General features: G+C 39.3%; 1 protein-coding gene across 1 annotated transcript; it reads left to right on the forward strand.

The window, feature by feature from the left end:
• Window positions 1–1,623: 1,623 nt before the first annotated feature.
• parn (poly(A)-specific ribonuclease (deadenylation nuclease)) lies at window positions 1,624–25,225 on the forward strand. Its single transcript, XM_057842932.1, has 25 exons — window positions 1,624–1,833; window positions 2,005–2,082; window positions 2,143–2,222; window positions 2,296–2,363; window positions 8,140–8,221; window positions 8,289–8,349; window positions 10,576–10,741; window positions 10,820–10,882; window positions 10,970–11,008; window positions 11,088–11,130; window positions 12,536–12,616; window positions 12,711–12,767; window positions 12,844–12,921; window positions 13,010–13,053; window positions 13,129–13,171; window positions 13,282–13,357; window positions 16,287–16,397; window positions 16,469–16,538; window positions 16,622–16,677; window positions 19,030–19,116; window positions 20,467–20,719; window positions 20,789–20,910; window positions 24,306–24,348; window positions 24,427–24,584; window positions 24,685–25,225. The coding sequence occupies exons 1-25, from the start codon at window positions 1,815–1,817 to the stop codon at window positions 24,729–24,731; spliced, it is 2,025 nt and encodes a 674-aa protein (XP_057698915.1). The 5' UTR covers window positions 1,624–1,814; the 3' UTR covers window positions 24,732–25,225.
• Window positions 25,226–26,802: the final 1,577 nt, after the last annotated feature.

Here is a 26,802-nt window from a genome sequence, read left to right on the forward strand (position 1 = left end):
TAACTATCTATAGCGTACTGCACGAATGCTATTTTTAGACCGTGACGTCGCCAACGTAACGCGGAAGTGGGACATTATTGACAAGCCGTCGCATACAACCAATGTTTTTTTCTCTTTGTTTTCTCCGGTAATCTTTTAAAAAAGAACACGCCGATCAAACACTGCTGCTATGGAACTTGTAGAAACGACTCTAGACATTACAACATATGAAGTAGACATTTGTTTGGGGGCCATGGTACTACAGAGGACGAAGAGGTAAGCCACTTTGATATTTTTACTTATTTTTTAGCGTGGCATTTTGCCGTGCTGCTTCTGTCTGACAATGAATGACCTGAAAAAAATTAAAATGGTATCTGACTGCCACTGTTACCTTTTCTGATTCAAAAAACAACTTTAGTAAGGGGGAAGTGAAAATAAATTATAGAATTAGGATTGGTTATTAATGAAAAAATCAAAAGTGTTTGTTGGCTGTCACTGAGTAGCATTTGCAATCGCTACACAAAAAAAGCAATGTAAATTGCCCCAAGAAGGGTCAGAGACGTAAGACAACCAGAGGGTATAATATATAAGGAAGACATGGCATATGGTGGTAAAGGATAGATTGTTGAAATAGGAGAATGTCATTGTCAGTGGCGTAAGGCAATGCACACAAGAAAAAGGTGTCGATAAAAAAGCTAACTCTGGATCAGGTCGGTGTTCTCTTTTATCCTGTCTTTTTCAGCCCTCAACACTCAAGCCATCTCTTTAACTGAACATATGTATGTTCTTCCACATCTTTACCAGTGAATTTGGCACCAGGGACATCATTTTTGGACAGAATTGGTAGGTTTAGCTCAGTAAACATCTCTTTCGTACACTATTTCCATTTATTTACTTTTAAGGACAAACGGGAGGTTGTCCCGCCTAGCAACAATTGCTAACGTCATGAATATTAATGAGCAAAAGTGACGTGGTTCTTGGGGTACGCCATTAATGAAACAATTGGAACAGTAACTGAAGAAATAATTAGCACAGAACATGAATTAAATCTGTAGCGCTGCAATGCATGCTGAGAGGCATGTTGGACGACAACAGTGTTGACAACAGGTGGCAGCAGAGGTTGACTGTCTCTCCCAAGGGGGCAGTGACGGCCAAATGAAGCTTTTTTTAAAGCAAGGAAGCTTTGCAGCCAGTTGGTTCAAAGCTTCATGGTGGTTCATTGGTCTTATGACAGTTTTATGATGTCGCTGTCAAATAAATTGTTACCGGTTAATATCTATTGGTGTAAATATCCCATTATACAATGCGGCTTATACTTCAGTGCAGCTTATCGATGAACAAATGACGTTTTCGTGTCAAATTTGGTGGGTGGCGGCTTATAGTCAGGTGTGCCTTATAGTCCGAAAATTACGGTAAGTTTGAATTAAAATAACTCAATATTTTGCCGGTTAAAATAAAAAAGATTATCGTAATATTCTTTCCTCTTCTTTTATTGAGAAAATTAAATGCATTTCTGACAAAAGTTAAGAAATTACACTATCTACAAGAACCGCTCTGAACTCCCGCCTCTTTCTCCTGATTGGCTCGAACATCAGTGGCTGGAGTGAAGTGGTTGGACAGTTGAGGACGGTACTCCATGATGAATCAATGAATCAGGAAGTGAGAGCAGGAAGTACCGTTTTGCTTGCAAGGCTACCTCACGACTGTTGTGCTTGTCATTACCATTTATACAAATTCTAAATTTCCTGCGGAACCTGAACGCACCATTAAAAGCCAAACGAGGTCGGCTAGCAACCGTTAGCTGTCAGCAGCCGGGTCTCAACCATCGCGTCAAGATGGAAGTGACACGCAAATGTGAGTTTTACTCGCTGGTCTATTTTGTCGTGTCCACCTCTTGCCAGTTGGGTTATGCAATAAGCACGTATTGCTTAAAAATAATAAAGAGAGCAATTTCCGCTCTTTCGTCGCTAGCGCGCGTGTGCCTTAGCGCGCTAAGCTAACCCCCTTATCTTGTGATATTTTCAGCTTTTAAAGACTGTTTAAACTTGGTGTACGCCGCGATAGAGGAGGCCGACTTTCTCGCAATCGATGGAGAGTTTTCAGGTATGAGTATAATTGAATTAAAAGCCTAGTGGGGATGTAAGATGTTTGTGTGTCGCCCAGGGATCAGCGATGGACCCAGCGTCAGTGCGCTCACCAATGGGCTGGACACACCGGACGAACGCTACACCAAGCTTAAAAAGGTGGGAAATTTTCACATTTAGACCATTTGATGTCAATCTACGAGCTAATAACTATTTCTTCTCCGCCCTGAAGCATTCCATGGATTTTCTACTCTTTCAATTTGGGCTGTGTACCTTCAAATATGACCAGAAAGACTCAAAGTGAGTGTCTTCCCAATAGAAATGAATGGGACTAGAAATGCACTAGAATAGTCAATGTCTTTGTGTTTATCAATGCACAATGAAATAAGAATGTTTCTTTGCTGTTTTTTGTGCTGTTTCTCAAAGTCAAGTAAAATTTTTATTAATGTAGCCTAAAGCTCCCAATAGGCTTCAAAGACAATTGACATATAAATAAATACATGTGAATGAGTAATATTAACAATTTGAAAAAAGTTAATATTTGAACTAAAAACCAGTGATGAAATCCCTGAACTAATCCCCCGGCGATGGGAATATTTGCCACCTGTACAGCACTGGTGAAGGGGCTTAAAGTCGCCCTGATCGAAAGTTAGATCCATGTTAAAAAGAGCGCGCCCATTCTATTCAGTCGTTCTTTGGCTTCCACCACGTAAAATGCTTAAATTCGGCACTGAATCGGTAGGAGGTGACTAGATGACTACACAGAGAAAAACACTGGGGAGAAGAGTAGTAGACACTGGAATCTTTCTTGCCAATGTTGGCCAAATGTTTGAAATTCACTGTTCTAACTAGGGATGTCCCGATCCAGGTTTTTGCACTTCCGATCCGATACCGATATTGTTTTGCACTTCCGATCCGATACCGATACTGGCCAATACCGATACCGGCCTATCTGAGCATGTATTAAAGTTTAAAGTTATTTAGCCTCCTTACTTAGTTGTCAGACTCATGTTGAAAAGGGTTTTAGTACTCTTGATAACAACTAGCCATCTGAATTAGGGGAGTTTGAATAACACACAATGGTTGGTAACAAGAAACTGACCAGTTTATTCCGTGACAAACACAAAACATTCTAAATAACAAACAGAAATGGCATAGTCAGTCAGTAAAACGTGCAAATAATATTGTAAACTGTCAGTGGAAAATCCCACAAACTTCCCAAGCTATTAGATGCTTTTAATGTTTCGTGCATTAGTTACAAAAATTGTATAAAAAGCCTCTCAGGTTTAAATAAACGACTATTTCAGTATCAAGTTAACATTTTAAAACAGTAAATAAAATACTCAAGTCCCCATTCTGTATCAGCAGCTTTAAACTACATTCAATTCATTTAATTTTGCGAATCAACTGTTAAAGCTGTTAAAATTGCTCCCGTTTCCGTTCTACTTTTGACATGTGAAAGTTATAAAAATGTTTTGAAGATAGATTCAAGTCAAGATTTTGCCGATTTAGGAGTATTTTAGATAAAAAGTTAATTAGGTTCGCTTGGAAGGTTCACTACAACAGCTTACAAGGGAAGTCTCCTGCTTTAAGATGGCGGCTGTTTACTAACGCACGTAGTTTTCAATGCATGTGTTGGCAACGGCGTCGAGTCTGTAATTTTGCATCTAGTTCTATATACATATGATAACTATTAGTCAAGCATTATGTTTATGCTGCATTCCAAAGAAGTGGGAAGTCGGATTTATCCCACTCGGATGGTACCAGTTCCGACCTCAAAGCGTTCCAAGCAAATGTAAACAACAATGATAGCTGATCGCGACGAGGTGTTTTTTTATTTTGGCCATCCAAAGACATTTTGACCTCCAGCGAACCTGCCTTCCTATAAGCGATCAAATAGTAGAGGAAAAACGACGGCTGTGTTATAGCCCACACTGTAAACTGCCTTTTTTTTAGTTATATCCTTTGCTGATCATCAATATAAAATCATAGCACAACAAAGATGTTGTCGGACTTTTCCGGCCTCCGACTAGGAAAATATCATTGGAACGCCACTCAAACTGGGAGGTCCAAGTCGCGAAGTCGGAGAAAAAATAACTACCCCGACTTCCAAGTTGTTTCAATCTGACGTCACTGGACAAAATAGCGCTTATGAAAACGTATTGAATGATAACACAATAATGAAGTAAATCAAGTTTATTTGAAACGCCATGTATTTTTTTTCTCATACAGTGAATTATCTTTGGTGTGCTATGTATTTATATTGACGATCAGCAAAGGATGTAACTAAAAAAAGGCAGTTTACAGTGTGGGCAATAACGCAGCCGTTGTTTTTTCTCTACTATTTGATCGCTTATAGAAAGGCAGGTTCGCTGGAGGTCAAAATGTCTTTGGATGGCCAAAATAAAAAACACCTCGTCGCGATCAGCCATCTTTGTTGTTTACATTTGCTTGGAACGCTTTGAGGTCGGAACTGGTATCATCCGAGTGGGATAAATCTGACTTCCCACTTCTCTGGAATGCAGCATAAAAGTGTTGGATGGTGCGTCTTTACTCACGAGAGATAATGGCTCGTCATCCAGAATGAATTCTTCGGCAATGACTCTTGTTATTCCCTGGGCTTTGGGACTGTCGAGTGCCAGTTTGTCACGCATAGCAAAAGTTTCTGCCAGTGTTAGTTGCGTAGGACCTTTCTTTTTGTCTTCGGTTTTCTTAACATACTGCTTATATTGTTTGTGGTGGTATGTCGCTAAATGCTTGATTAGGTTGGTTGTATTAAAACTTCTTACAGCTTTACTACCACGCTTGACTTTATTGTGGCATATGTTGCACTCTGCCTCTTCGTCTTTGTCGTCCTTTAAGGTGAAATGATCCCACACAGCTGACATTTTTACCGATAAAGTCGCTCGGTAAATTGGGAGACGGTAATGTAGTGTGTTGAAGGAGTGCCGTAAAATGCGGACCGGATTTAGGGAAACCGAAGCAAAAACTGGAATGGATTATGTATATCGGTGCGCTGGAAAACCCGGACCGGAAAAAAAAAAAAAAAACTGGATCGGAAGTCTGGATCGGAATTTTTCCATGTCGGCCGATCCGATACCAATGCGCATTTTTTTGCCCATATGGGCGTCCGATCCGATCCAAATATAGGATCGGGACATCTCTAGTTCTAACATGCTCGTACTCTGATTCAGAGCTTCATTTGCAAACATATCTTATATGGAGGAAAGTTATGGAAACTATCAACTAGGGCTAAACAATATTGGAAAAAACTGACATTGCGATTTTTGGGGGGTTAGCGATGTATTGCAATACACTGTATATTGTGATATTTAAACTAGAATTTTCACTAGACCTCAATAGCTCCGTTTGGGAAGACTTTGTTTGACCCCGTATGACCACATCGTATTCAATAGAAATGTCGCGCCGATCGCGCCATTTTTCAGAGGATCCGAGTTGAGTGAAAAGGATCGGGTTTTCATTTAAAAAATGTTTTTCTGCTTCATGCTCAAACCTGTTTTTCTTGTTTAACATTGCAGCTGGCGTTTGGTACTTAAAGTTAACGATGATTGACAGGTTTGTAGCTTTGATCTGGCCAGAGACGCCTCTGTAGAAGGCACAAATGTTTTTTTAAATTTTTTTTTTTAATGTGTTAAATCATTGTTAAACTTGCAGCCCAGTCTGAAGTGTGCTGTGGCAACTCATTCATTGTGTAAGTGAGAGGCTCGTCTCTGCAGCGTGAGCGTCAAAGCAAAAAATCTGCCGATACACGGTATCGGCATATTCTCAAAATCAGGTGACTCGGGTGCAAAATATTAAATATGCGATCAGAACATCCCTAGTCTTCATATAATACCATTTAAACCAGGCTATTGGTTTATAAATATAAAAGGGATCTAGGAAGCCATGTCTCTGCACAGTTGCTGGTTTTATGAAGAAGAAAAAAATATTTATGTTAAGAAAAAAAACAATCACACGTCCTGCGATAGAACTATTGCGCATGCACACAGTGCGGTGGCGATGTTCAAACAATATATTGTGCAGGCGTACTAACAATGTGCATTTGTGCTAATGTAAAGCGCTTTGGGCATTTTAACAATGTATATAAAGCACTATATACAGTAAGTACACTCCATTTACCATTTTGTTAATTTTTCTAAAAAATGTCTGGCAAACTGTTCAAGGAGGACGATATATAGCATGCCCCATTCCTTTGTGAGGTTAAGCATTAAAGAGAATGCAGTGTTTCCCCTAGGATTTTTTGAAGCTGTGGTGGTGGGCTGCATCGGAGTCGGACAGCCTCACCATGTCGTGCCACAGCGAATTTTTTTTTCTTCATTTTTTCCCCCAAGAAGAACCATAACAAAGATATATTTGAAATATTTCATTAGCCAGGCTAATGTTGTACCTCTCAGCTACAGTACATGTATGTAAAATGCGTAGCTGATTACAGCTACATTACCCGATGTACTAATGCGACTTTTTTTCTCGTGGCAATAGTACGACTTACATCTCGTAGTGACTCAGGGTTGGCAACCCAAACTGTTGAAAGAGCCATATTTGACCCCCAAAAAAACACAAAAAAAACTGATACAGTATGTCTGGAGCCACAAAAAATTAAAAGCCTTTTACAAGCCTTATAATTATCGATACTAGCTATATTAGCCTAATATAGAAATACGTAATTAGCCTTCATGATTAAATGTTTGTTTTCCCTGCAGTGGATCCTATAGAGAATGACGCACCACGTGACTACTCTGTTGTACTATGCCACCACAAGTTTAACTTCATTACAATATTAATGAATTGAAAGAATGTTTGTGTCATGTTTGTCCTCCTAGAAATCCTATTAAAACAAAAAAATATATTTCCCTCCCCCATCTTTTTCCATTTAAAAAAAAAAAAAAAAGCTCCGAAGCATCGCTAAAGAGCCGCATGCGGCCCGAGAGCCGCGGGTTGCAGACCACCGTCGTAGTCCTCCTTTTTCCTTTTATTTGACCCTCATAAGTACTACATTACCACAACAATAACAGTCCTTCTGTCAACTGACCCATTTAGAGCACTGGGGGAATTCTAATAGCCGTGTAAAGAGTTTTACTTGATTCGGTGAGAAGGTGAATAGTTTTTTCCCCGTTGTTCGTAAACTAAATTTCCACACAAAGGCACGTCGAGGTACCATTAACTTAGCAAGGAGAGGTATGAGAGTCATTTTTCGAGTGTCCCAGAGCTCGCGAAATTTGGGTGGGGGGGCGCATTTATCAAAGTTTCGTCAGCCGTAATTGTCTGAAGTTGGCGCGCCGGTGTTGTGCCGAAAAATAGCCACTCCACGTGAAATGTCCCCCCTGACGGGAGCGCCCACACGTCACTCGTACAAACAGCCTTTTCTTACCAATCGATGGACACAGAAACGACGTTCTTGTACCGTGAATATGTATCATTTTACTCTGCTTGAACTGATAAATCGTTTACTGTGACCAACGCTCTGAAAATAGAGCAAGGCTTTATTTTGGGCCCCGCCTCTCCGCAGTCTCTCAGCGCAAGTTAGTCAAAGTTTGCTTTCCGTCCAAGACGGCCGTCCACCGCTCACTTTCGCCGAAAAGTCCGATCCAAATTATTGTAATGCCCCGGATATGGGCAAGAAGGAGAGAAGTCTGTATTTGCTTACCCACTTTATTGTGGTAACAATAATAAAGAAAAACAATAACAAAATAACAGCGGGCTGCTACAACATGCGACCGCTATCTCTCGCTATCTCGCTCGTTCTCCCATTCTTCCTACTCGTTCCCCTTGCGTCTCTTAAGGGGGGGCCTGCATAGTTACGAACATTAGGCTACAATACACAATGAATAGGTTTCCGCTGAACTCCTCCCACTCGGCTGCCGCTAGTTTGAAGCGGCCTTAAATTTTTTTTTAAAAATTTAAATAAATAAATAAAATACATCTCATTTGCCAGGCGTGGCGGCTTTCATTTTAGTGTGGCGGTGCGCCACAATCTGTTGAATATAGGGGAATCCCTGAGAATGTATAGATGAATTGTTATACAAGTGTTGAGTAAAACTGTGACCTTCTCTTGCAGGTATATCACAAAGACTTTTAACTTTTATATATTTCCAAAACCTTTCAATCGGACTTCGCCTGACATCAAATTTATCTGCCAAGTAAGTCCACCCCGTTTTTTCATAATGTTTTTAGTTTTTACTCAATGATCTTTCTGTATGATTCTAGAGTTCAAGTATTGACTTTTTGGCCAGTCAAGGCTTTGACTTCAACAAGGTATTCTGCCATGGTGAGTGAAATGGACGGTGGGAGTAAGCTTTTTTATAGACCGCTTTGTAAAATGGGAGCCAGCCTCTTTGATGCTGAGATCAATCCAAATGACTGACTGCGCAGTGATGTTACCGAAGCCATCAGCTTCACCACAAAGTCTAGGATCGCTGACTATGCTTGTTGTTTTAGTTACATCATTACTCCTACCTAGTGAGGGGTCCAGGAATACCTATGCACCGAGCTCATGCTCGGTGTTGGTGTGCTTATCGCTTTAAGGAAGAGTCATGTGACTGACACAATCACTGTATCACTCGTCTTCAAAATAGCATGCTAGTAGAAGAGTGATTAGCCAGGCTTTTTAGCTCACGGGTCAGCACGCTCAGCTCCAGTTTCGTGATGTGATGGGGGAGTGGATTTGCATCCCCCGAGTGGAGTTTAACTCAGATTCTAACTTTCTGACTATTATTTATTGACATGTCAGAGCTAGCCAAAACCCACCTACACCAAACTCCATAAAATAAAAAGGTATTTGATGACGAAAGTCGCAAAGGGCACTGAATGTTTGTATTCCAGTTGACAAACTTTCACGTAATTGGCTTTAAAGAAGTAACTCTAAAGAGAGCCAGAAGTCGTAAATAAGCATGTCCCAGTATGAGATTCTGACGGTATGATAAACTTAAGCCAAAATATCACGGTATTGAAATTACAGCTCTAAAATGTGTTGGAGATATCTGGGTTAAAAAAAACAAAAATACCGTATTGACGGCCCTGATTGTAAGACGACCCCCTCTTTTTCAAGACTCAAGTTCGAAAAAAGACTTTTTGAACACCAAATTAATTTTTATACAGAAAATAATTACAGTACATCTGAAACAAATGATTATGACAATATATTTGAGAGAAAAAGCATGCTATTTTGCCTCATTCAAATCAAATTTAAATATGTAAACTAAAGTGCAATCGCATTCGTAAATGAATGGCTTCTGGTTTTTGAAATGTAAATAAACCAATCTATTGTGATAAAACAACAAAATTGCATATCTGCATTAACCATCAAAGAGAGGTCTAATTGTAACTGTATTCTTGAAACAAATCTGAATAAGGGAAAACATTGCAATAAAATAATGCAAACTGGTCAAACTTGAGAGTAGCTGAGATCTGTCATGACAGAACATTACTCAAGTTAAGCATTCGCTGCAATGATATCTGGCGCCATCTAGCGTCGTGAATGGGTATAATGTCTAGACCCCGAATATAAGACGACCAACACTTTTTCAGTCTTATTTCAATGCAAAAAACACAGTCTTATATTCGGGCCGATACGGTAATTGAATTATTTTCCATAATAAGCATGTGTGTATGACTTGTATCATGTTTACAATATACACACTCTTTCTCAACACAGACAGTTGCCTGTGAGAAAAAAACACGTTTTACCACCGCTAGACACACTAAAAACACTGGAGTTATCTCTCGTAGCTGTTAGGAAACGTTCATGACAGTTTACTAACCTTTAATTTTGTATAAATGCGAAATCATATTGGAGGTATTGCCTCCTCGGCAGCCACCCTCCGCAAGCATGTTTTACATGACGGTTGGTTCTCCTCCTCTAAGCTGCGGACGTCTAACTTTTCTATCACCAAAGTATTCCCATAACAGCCATTTCGTTTTCTTCAATGTGGGAAAAAGTTCAGGAGTTTCACCTCCTCCACCCATCATGTAGCACAGCTGACTGGCACTGAGCAACAACCGGTGGGGGAGGGTTGAGCCTTGCAGCTGCAAGTGATGGACATAAAAAATAGCTAATACTTTAGGGATGGTATAACTGAAATTTTTTTTGCGGTTTTTAAACCGTGACGTTTCAAGGTAGTTTGTAACTTTGAAACCCTCCCAGTTGTGGAGACAAGGAAGTAGAATTTTACCAAGAAAACTTACCATGCCGAGAGTATTTTTGTTACCTGATTCTGAAGAGGAATATTCACCCTCTGATGAAGATGATTAGTTGTCCAGCGAGACAAAAAGTGATGCTGCATCCCTCCGAAGTGGCAGCAAGTCTGTGATGCATGATAGTCCAGAAATGGCACATACAAGAGCCAATGCTTTGCTTAACAGTGTTCAGAGTGACAGGAGTTGGCCATTTGAAAATGTGATATCAAAACAGAGTTTATCATTTTTTAAACCGTGGCGCCCAAAGGGTTAAGTCTTTAAAGCCCAGTCTTATAACTTTAGATTTCATCATCAACAGGAATCCCCTACCTGAACCAAGAGGAAGAGGCCCAGCTGAGGGAGCAAACTGAGGAGAGGCGGAGTCAGCAGGCCAACGGTGTTGGTACTCCGTCCTTCATCTCGCCGTCCTCCAAAGGGCCTGCTCATGTGCCCGACGAGCACAAGGACTTCATCAACAGGGTGGTGTACGTATTTGACAAAAGGAAGGCTGAGGGGGACGCTTTGTTTGTCCAAATGAAGTGCATTGACGTTTCCCAACACAGGGAGAAGGTGGAGGCCCTGTTCGTTGGCACCGACAAGACTGTCGACCTGGAGCCGTGCACTGGGTAAGTTCATACTTGGGTTCGGCAAGTAACAACGTGTATTTTTTTTTCATTGTATTGCATTTTTTTGTATTTTTTTTCCTGGGCTAGGTTCCAGAGGAAGTTGATATACCAGACACTCAACTGGAAGTGAGTGTGCTCTCTCATGATTAGCGCCTGCTGCTTAGTTTGTTGAAAAGTATTATAATATTTTCTGTTTGACTGACAGGTTTCCAAAGGGGCTCCATGTGGAGACCATGGAAATAGATAAGGTAGGAAAAAATATATAAATTATAGGGCTGTCAAATTTATCGCGTTAACAGGCGGTAATCAATTTTTAAAATTAATCACGTGAAAATATTTGACGCAATTAACGCATGCACGGGTCATCCCGTGCATGCGTTGCCTCAAACAGTTTACAATGACACCGATTTGGCACATTGAGAGCGAAAAGGCAGAGAAATGCGAGTGGACACAGCGTTCATTGGACCGTGCATTTTATTGGCTTAAGCTTTGACAAGCACTACTAACACCAACTTCCCATCATTTCAATTTCAATTTATTCACACACACATTCATATTTACAAAGTGTACATCATATCACAGTGCTGAGCCAAGATTATGTGTGAGTCAGGACTCCTTAAGAAGCTACTAAAAGCTTATAGTCAGGAGTCTGCGTTCATCAAGACAATCACAAGAAACATTATCATGCATTCGGGCGACGCAGGAGATGATCTTTTTCATAACACGCCTAATTGAACACAACGCAGAACATACTGTATACCATTTGCAGCCACCACTGACAGTCATGGTTGCCCAACTTCCCACCATGCGTCTGAGCGGAGCAAGAGACGTTCTTTTTCTTAACACTCCTAATTGAACACAACGCAGAACATACTGTATACCATTTGCAGCCACCAGTGACAGTTATGGTTTCCCAACTTTCCATCATGCATTTGGGTGGAGCAGGAGACGTTCTTTTTCTTAATATAAAATTACTATAACTTGTACTCAAATGTATCTTTTAATAACTACAAGTCTTTCTATTTCAGCTACTAGTTTATTTTTTGATTGAAAATTTTACAAACTTCATTAAAACGAAAACATGAAGAGGGGTTTTAATATAAAATTTCTAAAACTTGTACTAACTTTTAAGAACTACAAGTCTTTCTATCCATGGATCGCTTTAACGGAATGTTAATAATGTTAATGCCATCTTGTGGATTTATTGTTATAATAAACAAATACAGTACTTATGTACAGTATATTGAATGCTTATGTCCGTCTTGTGTCTTATCTTTCCATTCCAACAATAATTTACAGAAAAATATGGGTTATTTTAGAGTTGGTTTGAATTGCGATTAAATTTTTAAGATGTGATTAACTCCATTAAAAATTTTAATAGTTTGACAGCCCTAAAAAATTATTGTTTTGAATTGTACAAAATCAGGTTGCCAGACTGGCTCTAAATGATCAATCATTTTCATTTTCATCAATCATTTTCAAATCAAAATTTTCAAAAAATTTCAAAATCATTTTGACTCTAAAATTTCACACAGTGCAAGTAAACGTCTCATATACGAACAGTGTGAACAGTAAAACTGGCGATCTTTTGACAACTTGACCTTTCTGTTTTACACGCTTGAATTATATTTTCTCCCCTTAACTGTATGGCAGAAGGAGCGCTTTATCCAAGTCAGTAAGGTGGATGAAGAGGAGAAGAAAAAGATGGAGCAGCAAAAACTGGAAAAGGAGCAGGTTGATTCAAATGTGTCAATGAAATGACTATCTCAATAAATTTCTATTTCTAATTAATATCTTTTATTTTATTTTATTTTTTAAACTCCACCAGGGACAGTTAAATGATGCCGTCGGCTTTTCTCGGGTCATCCACGCCATCTCCAAATCTGTGAGTCAATCTTTTACTTCTGGAATTATCACTTGACATCTACATGAGCCATAATTATTATTAAATGTGTCGGCAGGGTAAACTAGTGGTGGGCCACAACATGCTACTGGACGTGATGCATACCATCCACCAATTCTACTGTCCTCTACCTGAAGTAAGCTTTTATGGGGATTTAATTGTGTTCATTTTCGTTATTTAATGCCACCTTCTCACCTCTTTTTTTCTTATAACTCTTGCTCCAGGATCTTCAAGATTTTAAAGAGGTCACCATGTGTGTTTTCCCGAGGTGCTTGTCCTCTCATGACTACAAAAAAGGCTTTTCTGGTCTGCAGTTGCATGATTGTGTTTTTTTGCCTCACAGGCTTTTGGATACAAAGTTGATGGCGTCCACTCAACCCTTTAAGGTGAACTGCTGCCTACTTCTTGTAGTTGCATTGCATTTAAAAACGTATTTGAAATAATTTTAAAAAATGCTGTTTACAGTATTCGATAAAAAACTTTCCATACGTTGCAGGATCTGATTAGCAACACATCTCTAGCGGAGCTGGAGAAGCAACTGAACGAAAGCCCTTTTAAGGCTCCTCAAATTGGTGAGTGTTCACACACACGCACGCACAATCAAGAACAATCTTCTCACCCAAATGTAACATTGGGGTGTGACAAAATATCGAAATGGTGATATATCGTGAGACTATTCCAAAAGGTTATCGATATGCTCCCGCGTCACTGTTGGGGGGGGGGCGACAGCTTGCTACCTGAACCGCTGTCAAAATGGATTAGGAGTCTACCACCGTCAATGGCCGTCAACACTTCCCAGTTTTGGGGGCTTTCACAAGTCAATTCCTGTACATTTTAGGGCACTTACAAGTTCATTATGAGTCATTTCCTATTCATTTAGGGACATTCCCGGGTCACTTCCTGTCCAGTAACCCAAAATTAACAGAAAGTTACCCGTAAATGCCCCAAAATTAAAAAGAAGTGACCCGTAAATGCCCGAAAATTAACCCATTGATGGCCATGAATGTCCAATCCGTTTGAAGTGGGAGGGGTGGCAGCGAATGAACATTCTTCATTCAGCTTCCATTTCAAGCGGATTGGATGTATACTAGTGATAAATAGTGTTGGGCGTTGTTTGAATTTACACGGTTCCGATTCCACGTTTCAGTTCCCATTCCAAATGATTCTGGATTCCGATTCTTTTAATTGGCAGTGTAAAAAAAATGCATAGTTAATATTAATTTCTTAACTTAACTTTCAATTAACTTTGAGGAAGCTGGACCACATGACACCGGTTTTGAAATCGCTACACTGGCTTCCAGTGAGTCAAAGGATAGACTATAAAATACTACTGCTCGTCTACAAAACACTTAATGGCCTTGGACCAAAATACATGCTTGATTTGTTAGATTCCTATGAGACATCTAGACCCCTAAGGTCGTCTGGAACCGGTCTGCTGCATGTTCCAAGAACAACAACCAAGCAGGGTGAGGCAGCATTTAGTTATTATGCTCCTCACCTCTGGAACAAGTTACCCGAACGTCTGAATTATGCTCAAACTGTTAGCTCTTTTAAATCAGGGCTAAAAACGCTTTTGTTTAGCACTGCAAATCCATAACTGTCTATATATTTCAATCTACTTGCTTTCTATTCCTCTTGTGCTTATCTCCATTGCTGATTTCCATTATTATTAGTTGTAGAAGTTTTTGTTTTATTTTTATTCTGTTTGTAATTAAATGCGATTTTTATGTATAATTTTATTTCCAATTTTGATTGTCTTGGTTTTTACGTTGTATTGATTTAAATGTGATTTTTATGATCTTCATGTGATGTAAAGCACTTTGAATTGCCTTGTGTTGAATTGTGCTATATAAATAAATTTGCCTTGCCTTGCCTTGATATTTATATATAAGCTAAAAATAGCCCTGTAAGAAATTAATAAGTCTTTGAACTTGGGATATGAAGTTTCTTACCACAGTAGTGCACTTTCACAATGATGTTTATTTTTCAAAAGCTTGCCTATGTTTTAGAGTGTCTTATGCTGCATGTATGTTTACATGTTATTGAGCTCTCACTAATGGGCTAACCTTGTGCAGAATATCAAACAAAAAACAACTTTTAAAACCCAGTCCATATTAGCAGAGGGTACAGTATACAATCAGAAACGGTTTCTGTTGAGGAAAATGATCATATCTGCCTTCTCAGGCAGTAAGCTTGAGCGCTCTGGACCGTCTCCTGCAGTGGAGAACACACGTTAACTGGGTTTAGATGAAGCTTGAATGCAAAAATATGAAAAAGCGAGATCTGACCGCAAAGTACAAGTCTTTCTTTCGTTCCACCACCATGCAGCAGGGTCCCCAGACAAAACGGCTGGTGGCTGGTGCCCACAGCAGAGTATATAAATAAATGTCACGTATCACACCAGTGAAATACGTGGAAAAAAAACAACTTAATGATGCACGTTGATACGACGGAGTATTAAGGCCAAATTAATACATTTTAAAAACGGATTACGAGATTAGTTGTAGTATTGCTATGAGGAAAAAGTCGCAAATATTACGTAGATGTAAGGTAGCTGTAACCAGCTACGCACTTTACATATATGTACCTTAGCTGAGAACTATGATGAAGCATTAGTATAAATTCTTGTATTGATTATAATTTGATGTAGATGAGGCAAAATAATTATTTCCTTATTTGTAAAACAGATTCTAAAGCAAAAGATGCTTTTAATACTATTGATTTTAACAGAGGTGGCAACGCGCTACGTAAAGTAGTAGCTGCTTATATAGCAACATTAGCCCGACGTAATAATACGACTTATTTTCGTACTATTCCATCCATCCATCAGTCCATCATCTACTGCTTAATCAGAAGTCAGGTCGCGGGGCAGCAGAAGACAGACATAATTTATTATTTTAGTTACCTGGTTCTGACTGGTTAGAGGACCAGCGCAGCGTGTCAAATACGAGGCACTCGGCTATGCACTACTCGACACTTATATTCAATAAAGCCAGAGGTTTTTAATCGTATTGGTCGTGCAGCTACTTTTGCATGATATAGCTGTGTTGCAAATGTTGCACTGAGCTGATTGGTCATTTTTCTTTTTCTTTTGAGTGTCGCCACAGTGTCTATGATTAAAATCAAGTTACAATGCACAAACACACAGTTCATGTGGCTTCTTCTTTGTGGTGTTCGGCAGCTATTTTTTCTGGTCTGTGGTCAGGGCATTGAAACTTGGAATCGAAGTAAAAAAATTCGAACCGTTTCCGGGAGAATCTGAGTGTTAGTCCCGACTCCCGGATCACAACGATGCTCGATGCCCAAAGCTAGTGATAAACACATTTCAATTCACAGCTGTTTATTAGTTGTATTGTGGAATATCGTACAATGATTTTCTGACCCATGTATCGATAATTGTTGTATCGCCATATCGTGAGATGATCGTTAACGTGAGTCTCGTATTGCGAGCTACCCAGAGGTTTCCACCCCTAATGTCTCATCGGTATGTTTTTTCATTAGAGGCGGCCGAAGGGTTTCCCAGTTACAACACAGCCAAGGAGCAGCTGCACGAGGCCGGCTATGACGCCTACATAACTGGACGTTGCTTCATCTCCATGGCCAACTTCCTGGGTAGTGATCCTCATAATTCCTTTACTAATCAAAAGCACTTTCTCATTATTATTATTTTTTTCCTTCCCCAGGTTCCTTTTTAACGCCACCCAGAGCGTACGTATCGGCTCAGTCCAAACTTGTCGAGCCTTTCTATAACAAGTGAGTAGCGCTAGTTAGCTATGCTTCGTGTTGAATCTGTCACGATGTCCTCCATTGTTTTAATATCTACCTTTTGTTTATAGACTTTTCCTGATGAGGATAATAGACATCCCCTACCTCAATATCACAGGACCAGACTGTGAGTGCTGTGGCAAAGTACAATTTATAGCATCACCATTATTTTAACTATATTGCTGCTATTTTAGACTCAAGACATTCAAGCTCTACACTCTGAGGCAAAACCTATTTCACACTGACATTTTTATTTTTGCTTGGGAAAATGACAGTGGTGTTAATTTTCAATGCCATCAATTTATTTAGAAACAACACGCAAGTAATGACTGGTCCCTGAACATTTTGACATCGACACATCCACTAACCAGCGGCTAATCAGAGCAAAGAATTTGAATTTAAATATTAAAGATTCAAATTCAGTCAACAATATATTATGAGAATTCAGATTTTTGCAGCGGCAAGAAAAAAAGACCAACTTAAAGGGAGTCCATTTCGCTTTCCGAAAGCGAAAAAGACGATGCATATCATATATTTGGCACACAAGTTTTTACGGCGGACGCCCTTCCTGATGTAACCCACAAACGAGAATCGAATGCTGGCCACCACAAATGGTAATAGGGCGGTTATACAACTGAGTTTACACCTGGGCAAAAATGACCAACTAAAGCAGCTTCAAAGTACTTTCTAGGCATTTTCAATGCAAATTGTTTTGCAAACAAAAGAAAATTAGATATAAAAGCTTATGAAAAATACACACTTTTTCATCAATAGTATTTAGGGCTTTGGAAAGTTCAAATCAAGGATTATAGTGGTTGAATTTTAAAAATATATTGCATATGAGACTCTTGTACATAGAAACCACAAGTCAATGTATTCCAGTTGCCAAAAATCAAAGGGTGATTGAAAGTCGGTCAGCAGGAAAAATGGCAGTATGAATAGCTATATTTTAAATTTAAATATTTATTTTACTCAAAAATAGCACTATAAGGTAGAGATGTCCTGATGCTGATTTTTGGACTTTGGATACGATTTTTTCCTAAATCTTTTGCCGATACCTATATTTTTAGACCAGTAAAAATAATGCTAATGCATTAAATAATGCTTAAATCGAGCTCTGCTGTTACTTCCTCAAGAATATTAAACAATGCTCTATTACTATCATTAGTCTGTAAAGCGCATTAGTCTCACTCAGCAGACTTATTTGCCTAGTGGTTTGATTTACAGCATCCGAAAAGCACGATGGTACTGAAAACATGCTCATACTACTACATACATACGACTCGATCAGATCCGATCTTGTCGCCAAATATGACACTGTCTGATATTTCAAAAATAGCCGTATAGGGTGCACCCCTTCCATAAAAGTACTACAGAAATTGTATTCAAATTCCATTTTTGCCAGATGTCAGACAGTCGATGCACATAATTACATTTGCGGGCCATACAAAATGATTTAACGGGCCAGTTCTGGCCCCGGGCCTTAAAGGGTTCCATGGATAGAAAGACTCATAGTTCTTAAAACATGAACGTTATTATGAGTTAAAATAATTTGATATTAAAACCCCTCTTGATGTTTTAGTTTTTATACAATTTGTAAAATAAGTTTAACTGGTAGGTCGCCATTGTTGTTGACGTCGCAGGGCAGTGACGTCACTGGGTTACACTGCGGGGCTTCCAGAGTTTGACTCTAGCAACAAAAACGTCATCGCTTCAACCCTTTCAATTTTAACCCGAGAGGAACATTAAAGAGCATGACAGCACTGTCGATATTTCACAAAACGAGCAGGAAAGCAAAATGAACAGGAAAGACAGGATGAGACGAGACAAGAGTATGACAAAACCGGTGTTCTGGCAAAATGTGCTATTCCGGCGAAGCGTCCTACCAGAGGCGAATTTGACACCAAAAGTACATCCATGTATTTTCAGCTTGTTTTGTTTCGATGCATACAGGCAGAACGTCATAAAAATGCCTTAACAAAATTCTTAAACGTAGTGATATCAAATAAGGGTGGTTTAAATACGCTACGTGACTAATGTGGTCAACCGATCAACAATCTGCTTTAAAGCTACCACAAGAAAACATAATGCTTAAAAGTATGAGAGGGAGACACATGCAAAAAGTATGAGGCAATGAAAAGGTAATAAAAGACTCAATAAAAACAATTAGTAAGTACTCGCCGCTTTAAACCAATGTGTTGGACGTCTCGCCGCGTAGAAGGGATTGCAGAATATTGGTAGTGTTCGTCTAGAGACAGTGACAAACTGCGTCACCACCTCGAGCGTCCATTGCACGCATAAAACATGGTGCCCTCCGTAGGTCAAAACGTGCTAAATATTATAGATTTTTAAATCAATGGCAATATTTTATGTGTTTCTAATAACATATTTTAATAAAAGAGAACAATTGTGGCTTATTCGAGCCTACAAGGCTCTAAGTCCGAGGTTCCCTTTAAGTTTGTACTGATTGTCTTTGCAGTGCAACCGAAGAGAGACAATGTCCTCTATGTGACCTTCCCCAAAGAATGGAAGACCAGTGACCTCTACCAGCTTTTTAGTGCCTTCGGTAAATAGACCATCACGTAAATGTATCTCCCATAGACTTCACTATCAGTTGACGAGACAGCTCCTACAGACATTGTGCCACGGCTTCCCATAGGGGGCCGGGCCAAGCAGAGCGTCATGCAAGCTTTCACTGCAATAAACTCAAACAAAATCTGCGTTCTAACACCGGATTCAGGTGGATACAGGACGAAGGTTTTAGTGCATATGAGCTGGCAGGGGTGTCTCGAGTGATTTGGTCAAGGATTCAAGGTAATTTGTTGTATAAAATTGCACCATGCATGCACTTTGAAACGTGAAAAAAATAACATGAATGGGAAAAAATTAGTGGAACTTAAGCTTGAAATAATTACGTAATTACTCCTTGTTTTTTTTTATTTTTATTTTTTTTAATTATCTTAACCAAGAATTTAGACTGTTTTAAGTTCATATCTATAGAAATTCCAAGATTTATGCATTTATTTAAAATAATTTTCAACTTAAGAAGCTCTTTGTTTTGTGATGCCGCCATGTTGGAGTTTGTATCCATACACAATAGCGTGACATTACATTCAAATAATTAGGTAATTTTCGGACAACTGCCCATTTTTTGGGCAGAAAACTATTAAATTAAGAAATTTCTGCCTCAATACAAAAAAAAATTGGCTTTTACGTGTTTTATTTCATGCAACATTTCAATCTAAAAACGACTAGGGCCAGAGAGCCGTGATTGTATATAGAAAAATGCAAAATTTGCTTTTGTTGAGTAAAATTAAAATGATTCTGCATGCTTTCCTCAAGTATTACGTTTCTGATGTGAAAATTGTGTGATTTATTAGTTGTTGAAAACTTTCAAAATTGCACAAAAAAAGTCGCTATTTTGGGCATAAACTTATGTTTTAAATATTGCTATTGATCCTGAAAATATAGATGATTATCTCTATGCATTTGGTGATTTTTGTGCATCTAGCGTAAAATTGGAGAATTTTATAGCTATTTTAAGTTTTGTTTTACTTTAAAAAAAAAAAAAAAAAAAAAGTGGGATTTTATCAGGGAACGACTTTGAATTTTTTGATGTCGCTCCTAATGGAGACTCATATATGCCCAAGGGAGGTGCCTGTTTTAGTTTTAGGTCGCTAGCGGCTTTGGTTTTGAAAATATTTGAATTTTAAGTTTTTGAAAATAGGCCCCCTACGGAGCGGCCCCGCGCCCCGTTTCCCATCAACTAATAGTGAAGTCAATGATTCTACTAGCAACTCTGTGTGTCATTTACTGCCATTTTTGGCCCATTTCCCATTAACTAATAGTGAAGTCAATGATTCTACTAACAACTCTGTGTGTCATTTACTGCCATTTTGACCCCTTGTCCACTTAGGAAACATTCAGGTCTCATGGATGGACGACACGTCCGCATTTGTGTCCCTCAGTCAAACTGACCAGGTACAAATAGCTATGAACACCAGCCGCTACGCTGAGAGCTACAAGATCCAGACGTATGCAGAGTACGTCCAGCGAAAGCAGCAGGAGAAAGAGAAGTTGACTCCTGCTTCTAAGTCCTGGATGGAAGACGGGTGGGTGAAGTCTCACTACGCAGCTTCTGGTGCTTCTGGCGGCTTCGGATACTCCAGGTATCACCTTAAAATCCCTTAATCAAAGCAGCAGTAGGAGCCAATAAAGCAACATGTCCTTTGTCCCAGAGCTCTGAGGAAGCGTAGCGGCAGTCCCACTGTAGCGGAACAGGGAAGCCCAGAGGCCGGAGATGGCTGGAGTAACTACTCGTTCCCAGACAACGCGGGAAGCAAGAAGATGAAAACCGATGGTGTGTGCTAGTTCTTTCAATCTGCTAGCATGTTAGCATCCTAAACAGCATATTATGATATTTGCTCTGTTGATTTTTTCGTTCATGGTGATTCCAAATGGAGTCAATTTTCAATGTGTCCTGAGATGAAGTCTCTTAAAGAAGGTGAAAGACACTTTGTGGTAAGGGTGCTGGAAGTAATTTTCTCCCATCTTGTTTTGAGTGTCAAAGACTAGTTAACAGGTTAATGCGTCAGATTCTTCCACTTAATTTAACTAAATATTTCTACATTATTTGTTTTTATTAAGCCCATGCATCTAAAAAATTGTCATTTTTCACCTAAATCAAGAAAAAATTGCTTTCAAAACATGTTTTGAACAATATTCTTGCATTAAGAATATTTCTGACATGCAAGTTTTTCTTTTAAGATTAAATATACAAACGTTTTGCTTAAAATACTAGGACTGTCAAACGATTAAAATTTTTAATCGAGTTAAAAATTAATTAATCGCAATTCAAACCATCTATAAAATATGCCATATTTTTCTGTAAATTATTTTTGGAATGGAAAGATAAGACACAAGATGGATATATCCAGTCAACATACCATACAAAAGTATTTATTATAACAATAAATCAACAAGATGGCATTAACATTATTAACATTCTGTTAAAGCGATCCATGGATAGAAAGACGTGTAATTCTTAAAAGATAAATGTTAGTACAAGTTATAGAAATTTTATATTAAAACCCCTCTTAATGTTTTCGTTTTAATAAAGTTTGTAAAATTTTCAATCAAAAAATAAACTGGTAGCTCGCCATTGTTGATGTCAATAATTAATCAAATGCTCATGGTGCTGAAACCCATAAAATCAGTCACACCCTAGCGCCAGCAGAGGGCGACAAAACACCAAAAAACACAAGTAACAAGTGGAAATGACACTGTGCTGTCATTTTAATCTGAGTGGGGCATGTGCGTTAAATGTGTCAAACATTTTAACGTGATTAATTTAAAAAATTAATTGCCGCCCGTTAACGTGATAATTTTGACAGCCCTATAAAATACATCTGTTAATCTTATTTTCAGCTAGCTGTTTTTCTTACGTCAAGGAATCTGAGTAAAATTGACTTGAAGCACTGCAGCAGATGCAAAATTAGAGGTGTGTTCCCCACCTCCACAATATTGACGTTTTTTTACATCTACATTCTAATATCCCTCGTCTAGCATGTTGTATTTCTGTCGGGCTGTGAATGCGTGTGTGTGTGTGTGTGGGGGGGGGGGGGGGCGGGTTTCAAGTCATGTGCCAATCAAACGTGCGTGTGAGGGGAAAAAATGTACTGGCACCTTCAGCGAGTGAAAAGGGGTCAATGTAAGTCCAAACATAATGAAAGTACTGTAATTCACTTAATAATGGTAGGATCAATTCTATTCTCACAACGTATAGGAAGACAATATAAGTTACCTATATAACTGAAGTGATAATGCAAATAAGTAGAGGTGTGCGAAATTTCCGATTCTTAGATTATTCGCGATTCGGCCGTGGAATATTCCAGAACGATTCACAAACATCCAAATTCCGATTATTGAAATATGTCAAGTAAAGCGGAAGTAAAACACACTCAGCGCGCCGCGCGGTCTTCGGGACACAATGAGGAACGGAGCGAGAGTAGCTAAACATCATGTTTGTCATTACCCGGGCCCTCGGGTTGTGCCAATGCTCAACTCACGGCTCTAGCTCAACTCATGCCGCGAGATAAAAAAAAAAACAACAACATACCTGACTGCTGTCGACAGCTGCTAAAAAGTACGTCCACATAATGTTACGGTAGATATCATATTTATTAGAGGCGTGCAAAATTACCGATTCATAGGTTATTCGTGATTCGGGCGTGGAAGATTCGAGAACGATTCATAAACATCCAAATTCCGATTATTGAATTATACCAGGTAAAGCGGAAATAAAACAGTCAGCGCGGTCTTTGGGACGCCGTGGTCTTCGGGACGCAATGAGGAACGGACCGAGAGTAAATATCTTGTTCAACACATGCAACGAGATGGGGAAAAAAAAAAAAAAAAAAACAATCATACCTGGCCGCTACAAACAGCGACCGGTTGCTAGTTGCTAACATACGGCAACATATGGCTATGGTAGATATCACATATTGTAGAACTAGATGTGAAACGACAGACGACGACAGCGTTGGAACATATACAAAGAACTAGATGCGAAATGACAGACTTGCCGCCTACTTAAAGCAGTTGACTTCTCTAGAAGGCTCTGTTGTAGTGAACCCAATTAACTTTTTATCTGTAATACTTCGAGATCGGCAAAATCTTGACTTGAATCTATCTTTAAATGATGAAACAGTTTTAAAACTTTGACATGTCGAAAGGAGACGGATGGGAAATTATGGAATAACGGGAACAATTTTAACAACTTTAACGGTTGATTCACAACATTAAATTAATTGAATGTAGTTTAAAGCTTTTGATACAGAATGGGGACTTAAGTATTTCATTTACTGTTTTTAACTGTTAACTTGATACTAAAATAGTTTGGTTTAGCCTGAGAGGATTTATGAACAATTTTGGAACTAATGTACAAAACATTAAAAGTGTGGTGGGGTGCATCAATAATCGATTTATAATCGAATCGTAGCCCCTGAATCGTAATCTCAATCGAATTGTTAGGTGCTCAAAGATTCCCAGCTCTAATATTTATATAGGACTAGATATAATGTGTAATATAGACTCGGTGGCGTTAGCAGCACATCTACAGAAAGCTAGATGCGGGCGTTAGTAAACGGCCGCCATCTTAAAGCAGTAGACTTCCCTGCAAGACTGTTGTAGCGAACCTTCCAAGCGAACCCAATTAACTTTTTATTTAAAATACTCCTCAATCGGTAAAATATTGACTTGAATCTATCTTTAAAATCGTTTTAAAACTTTCACATGTCGAAAGTAGACAAAAGGGAAATTATGGAATAACTGGAGCAATTTTAACAACTTTAACGGTTGATTCACAACATTAAATTAATTGAATGTAGTTTAAGGCAGAATGGGGACTTGAGTATTTTATTTACCGTTTTAAAATGTTAACTTGATACTGAAATAGTCATTTATTTAAGGCTTTTTGTAACTAATGTACAAAACATTAAAAGCAGCTAATAGGGGGGGGGGGTCATTAATAATCGATTTATAATCGAATCGTAGCCTCTGAATCGTAATCGTAATTGAATCATTTGGTGCCCAAAGATTCTCACCTCTACAAATAAAGTTGTTTAAAAGTCGGTGAGGTAATTTCAGCATCCTAAGAAGTTGGTAGTGTTATGTACCCACCGTCCCTATGCAAACCTACATCCTTGTGCAGTTGCACGATTTGCTGATTTGAAATTTTTTTTTCATTTAATGTAGAAGTTGTGGAGAGCAAAACGTCAGAGGGATGGTTAAAGACCAGGTAAGTCCGTCGCTTCACACACATTTAACACATCGCGTCGGACTCTATTTTGACAGCAGCCCGTGCTGTACCCCGCAGTGACACAAAAGAATCCTTCGGGTCAAGTCCCGTCCTGGAGGGAGATGGTGCCGATCCAGTGAAAGATACCGAGGGGACACTTAGCTGGCAACAGGCCTCAGCAGATGCAGCGGTGCCAGCACGTAAAAGTCAAAAGAATAAGAAGAAGAAATCTGAAGGTTTGTTGATATTAGGAATGTCTTCTTTAGTTGTATTGGGTCGGAAAATTTCACAATGAAATTATGTGCATTTTTTGTGATTTTATTTATCCTCGTTTAGCTGCTGGTGCGTCTACATCACTGTTTGAGGTTCCTGAGGTATGGTAGCAGTTAAGACGAGAAGCACTCGGACTGTTGCTCGAGGGAGTCGGGATCACTGGGAGAGCGCCGGCTAGCAGGTGTGGACCAGCACACAAACGCCACAAGCCATATTGACGGTTCCGCTTTTCCACACTTCAACACAACTTCACCTTGAATTTAAAACTGTTCTTTTATACACGTGATAATACGGGAATGGGGCGACGTGGGCGCCACCATTTTTACTCGCGTGCGTGTAGGTTAAGCTGCTGTTATGTGAACATGTAGTTTACAACATCAGGGTTCAGCGTAATGTCTATTTGAACAGCTGTCCATTTTTAAAAAAAATATTATAACATGCTCTTGTTTTATCAAGCATATACAAAAGCGATATCATCACCATTATCAATGTGATAATTTATTAAGGCGCCGATTTGGACCCTTCAGAAGGTGCTTCTACTTGTTGTGTTTTTGTACAGATGTTTGTTTTGTAGCTGTATGGAAAAAGTGTCAAAACAGTATAAGTATTTACATGGTTTTTGTATGAGGTTTAAAATCCTTCAATATTTCCTTGAAGAGAAAAAACGGGCAGGGAGATGAAAAAAAATTAAAGAATTTTCTTACTAGAACTGCCTCCGCTGCTTTGTTCAGCTAATTTTGTCTCTGACATTTTGTTAGCTTTGGTTCTTTACAGTCAAGTTTAAATTGGAACAGCAATAAGCCTTTCAACTATGGAGCTAGGATTTAAAGAAAGTATTGTAGTTTTAAATGAGGAATGTAAAGTGGCACCAGGGGCCGCGTTAACCGAATATTTTCCGTCGTTGACCGGTTTTTTAAAACTGTGACGGAAAAAACTGAAGTCCATCCGTCATTTTGACAGGTTGCAATTCACACCCCAGACCACAGGATGGCGAGTGAGCATATTAGTTAGCTATTGTCTCTCTTGATGCATGACGTCGTTGGCCTTACTCGGAAAAATGTCCGAACTAGCATTCAAGTGTAGCAAACACGGAAACGTTAGGAAGCTTTGGAGAGCATTGTCTAAGGCTACGTTCATTCTACAGGTCTTAATGCACGAATCCAATTTTTTCGTGTTTTTCCGACTCAAGTTAGGCATTAACTTGACGGTCTGAACGGGACAAGTCGCATAGAAGTGGACCATTTCAAATCCGATCTGGGTCATTTTTGTATGTGGTTCAAATCCGATCTGGACCACATTTTTCCAGACTGTCGCGGCGGTCTGTACCGTCCAGTGTCCCAAATCCGATTTCAGCTGTGCGTTATTAGCGCCTACCTTGCAGTGAACACGGCTTTTGGGGAAGGGCCGGGCTTGACAACAGTCATTAAAAAAAATAAAAATGGGTTGAGGATAAGCATGAGAATGATCGGTTTTCTCTCTGCTCTATGTGAGCTATATTTCAACATTTCCTACACGGCCGAGAGTCGGGAGAGGGGTCTGGCTGCAGCCCGTCTTGGAGAGTCGGGGAAAACTGCCCGTATGTGTGTGTGACATGCACGGACAGTGCGTGCATGCTATCGATCCATATAAACTGTGAATATAAGCCTAAACGGGGATTATTTATGTCTGTTATTTGTCTCCTCCTTTTGAAAAGCAAAATATGATATCCCTGGAATGACGGATGACTTGTCATTTGTTTTGATGCTTCTGCGCACCGGCGCGTGTCGGAGTGCGAATTAGAGCGCATGCGTAATACTTGAATGGTCTCAATGGACAAAAGCAGTCCGAACGGGCACGCCAAAAAAACAGATATGACAAAAAAATCGGATTTGTGCATTAAGACCTGTAGTATGAACGTAGCCTAATTGAATGAGCAGGGACAAACAGCTTGGAGTCAGAAGTACATGCGCTATTGTCAAACCTGAACGCACCCCGAGTCTCGGATGACAAATCAACAGAGCAGAGAGTAGACACAACATGGCTGGTAGTTTCTTCAATTTATTCAGAGTTGAGTAAGTAACGCACCGCTTTTGACCAACACTGCTATTGAATATGTCATTATTATCATTTTAAAAATGTAAGTGACGGGTAAAAATAGATTATTACCGGATTTTTATGACCCTGTCAGTCAAAATGACAACG

Source organism: Corythoichthys intestinalis, chromosome 8, assembly GCF_030265065.1.
Source record: "Corythoichthys intestinalis isolate RoL2023-P3 chromosome 8, ASM3026506v1, whole genome shotgun sequence".
In the NCBI taxonomy this organism is placed as follows: domain Eukaryota; kingdom Metazoa; phylum Chordata; class Actinopteri; order Syngnathiformes; family Syngnathidae; genus Corythoichthys; species Corythoichthys intestinalis.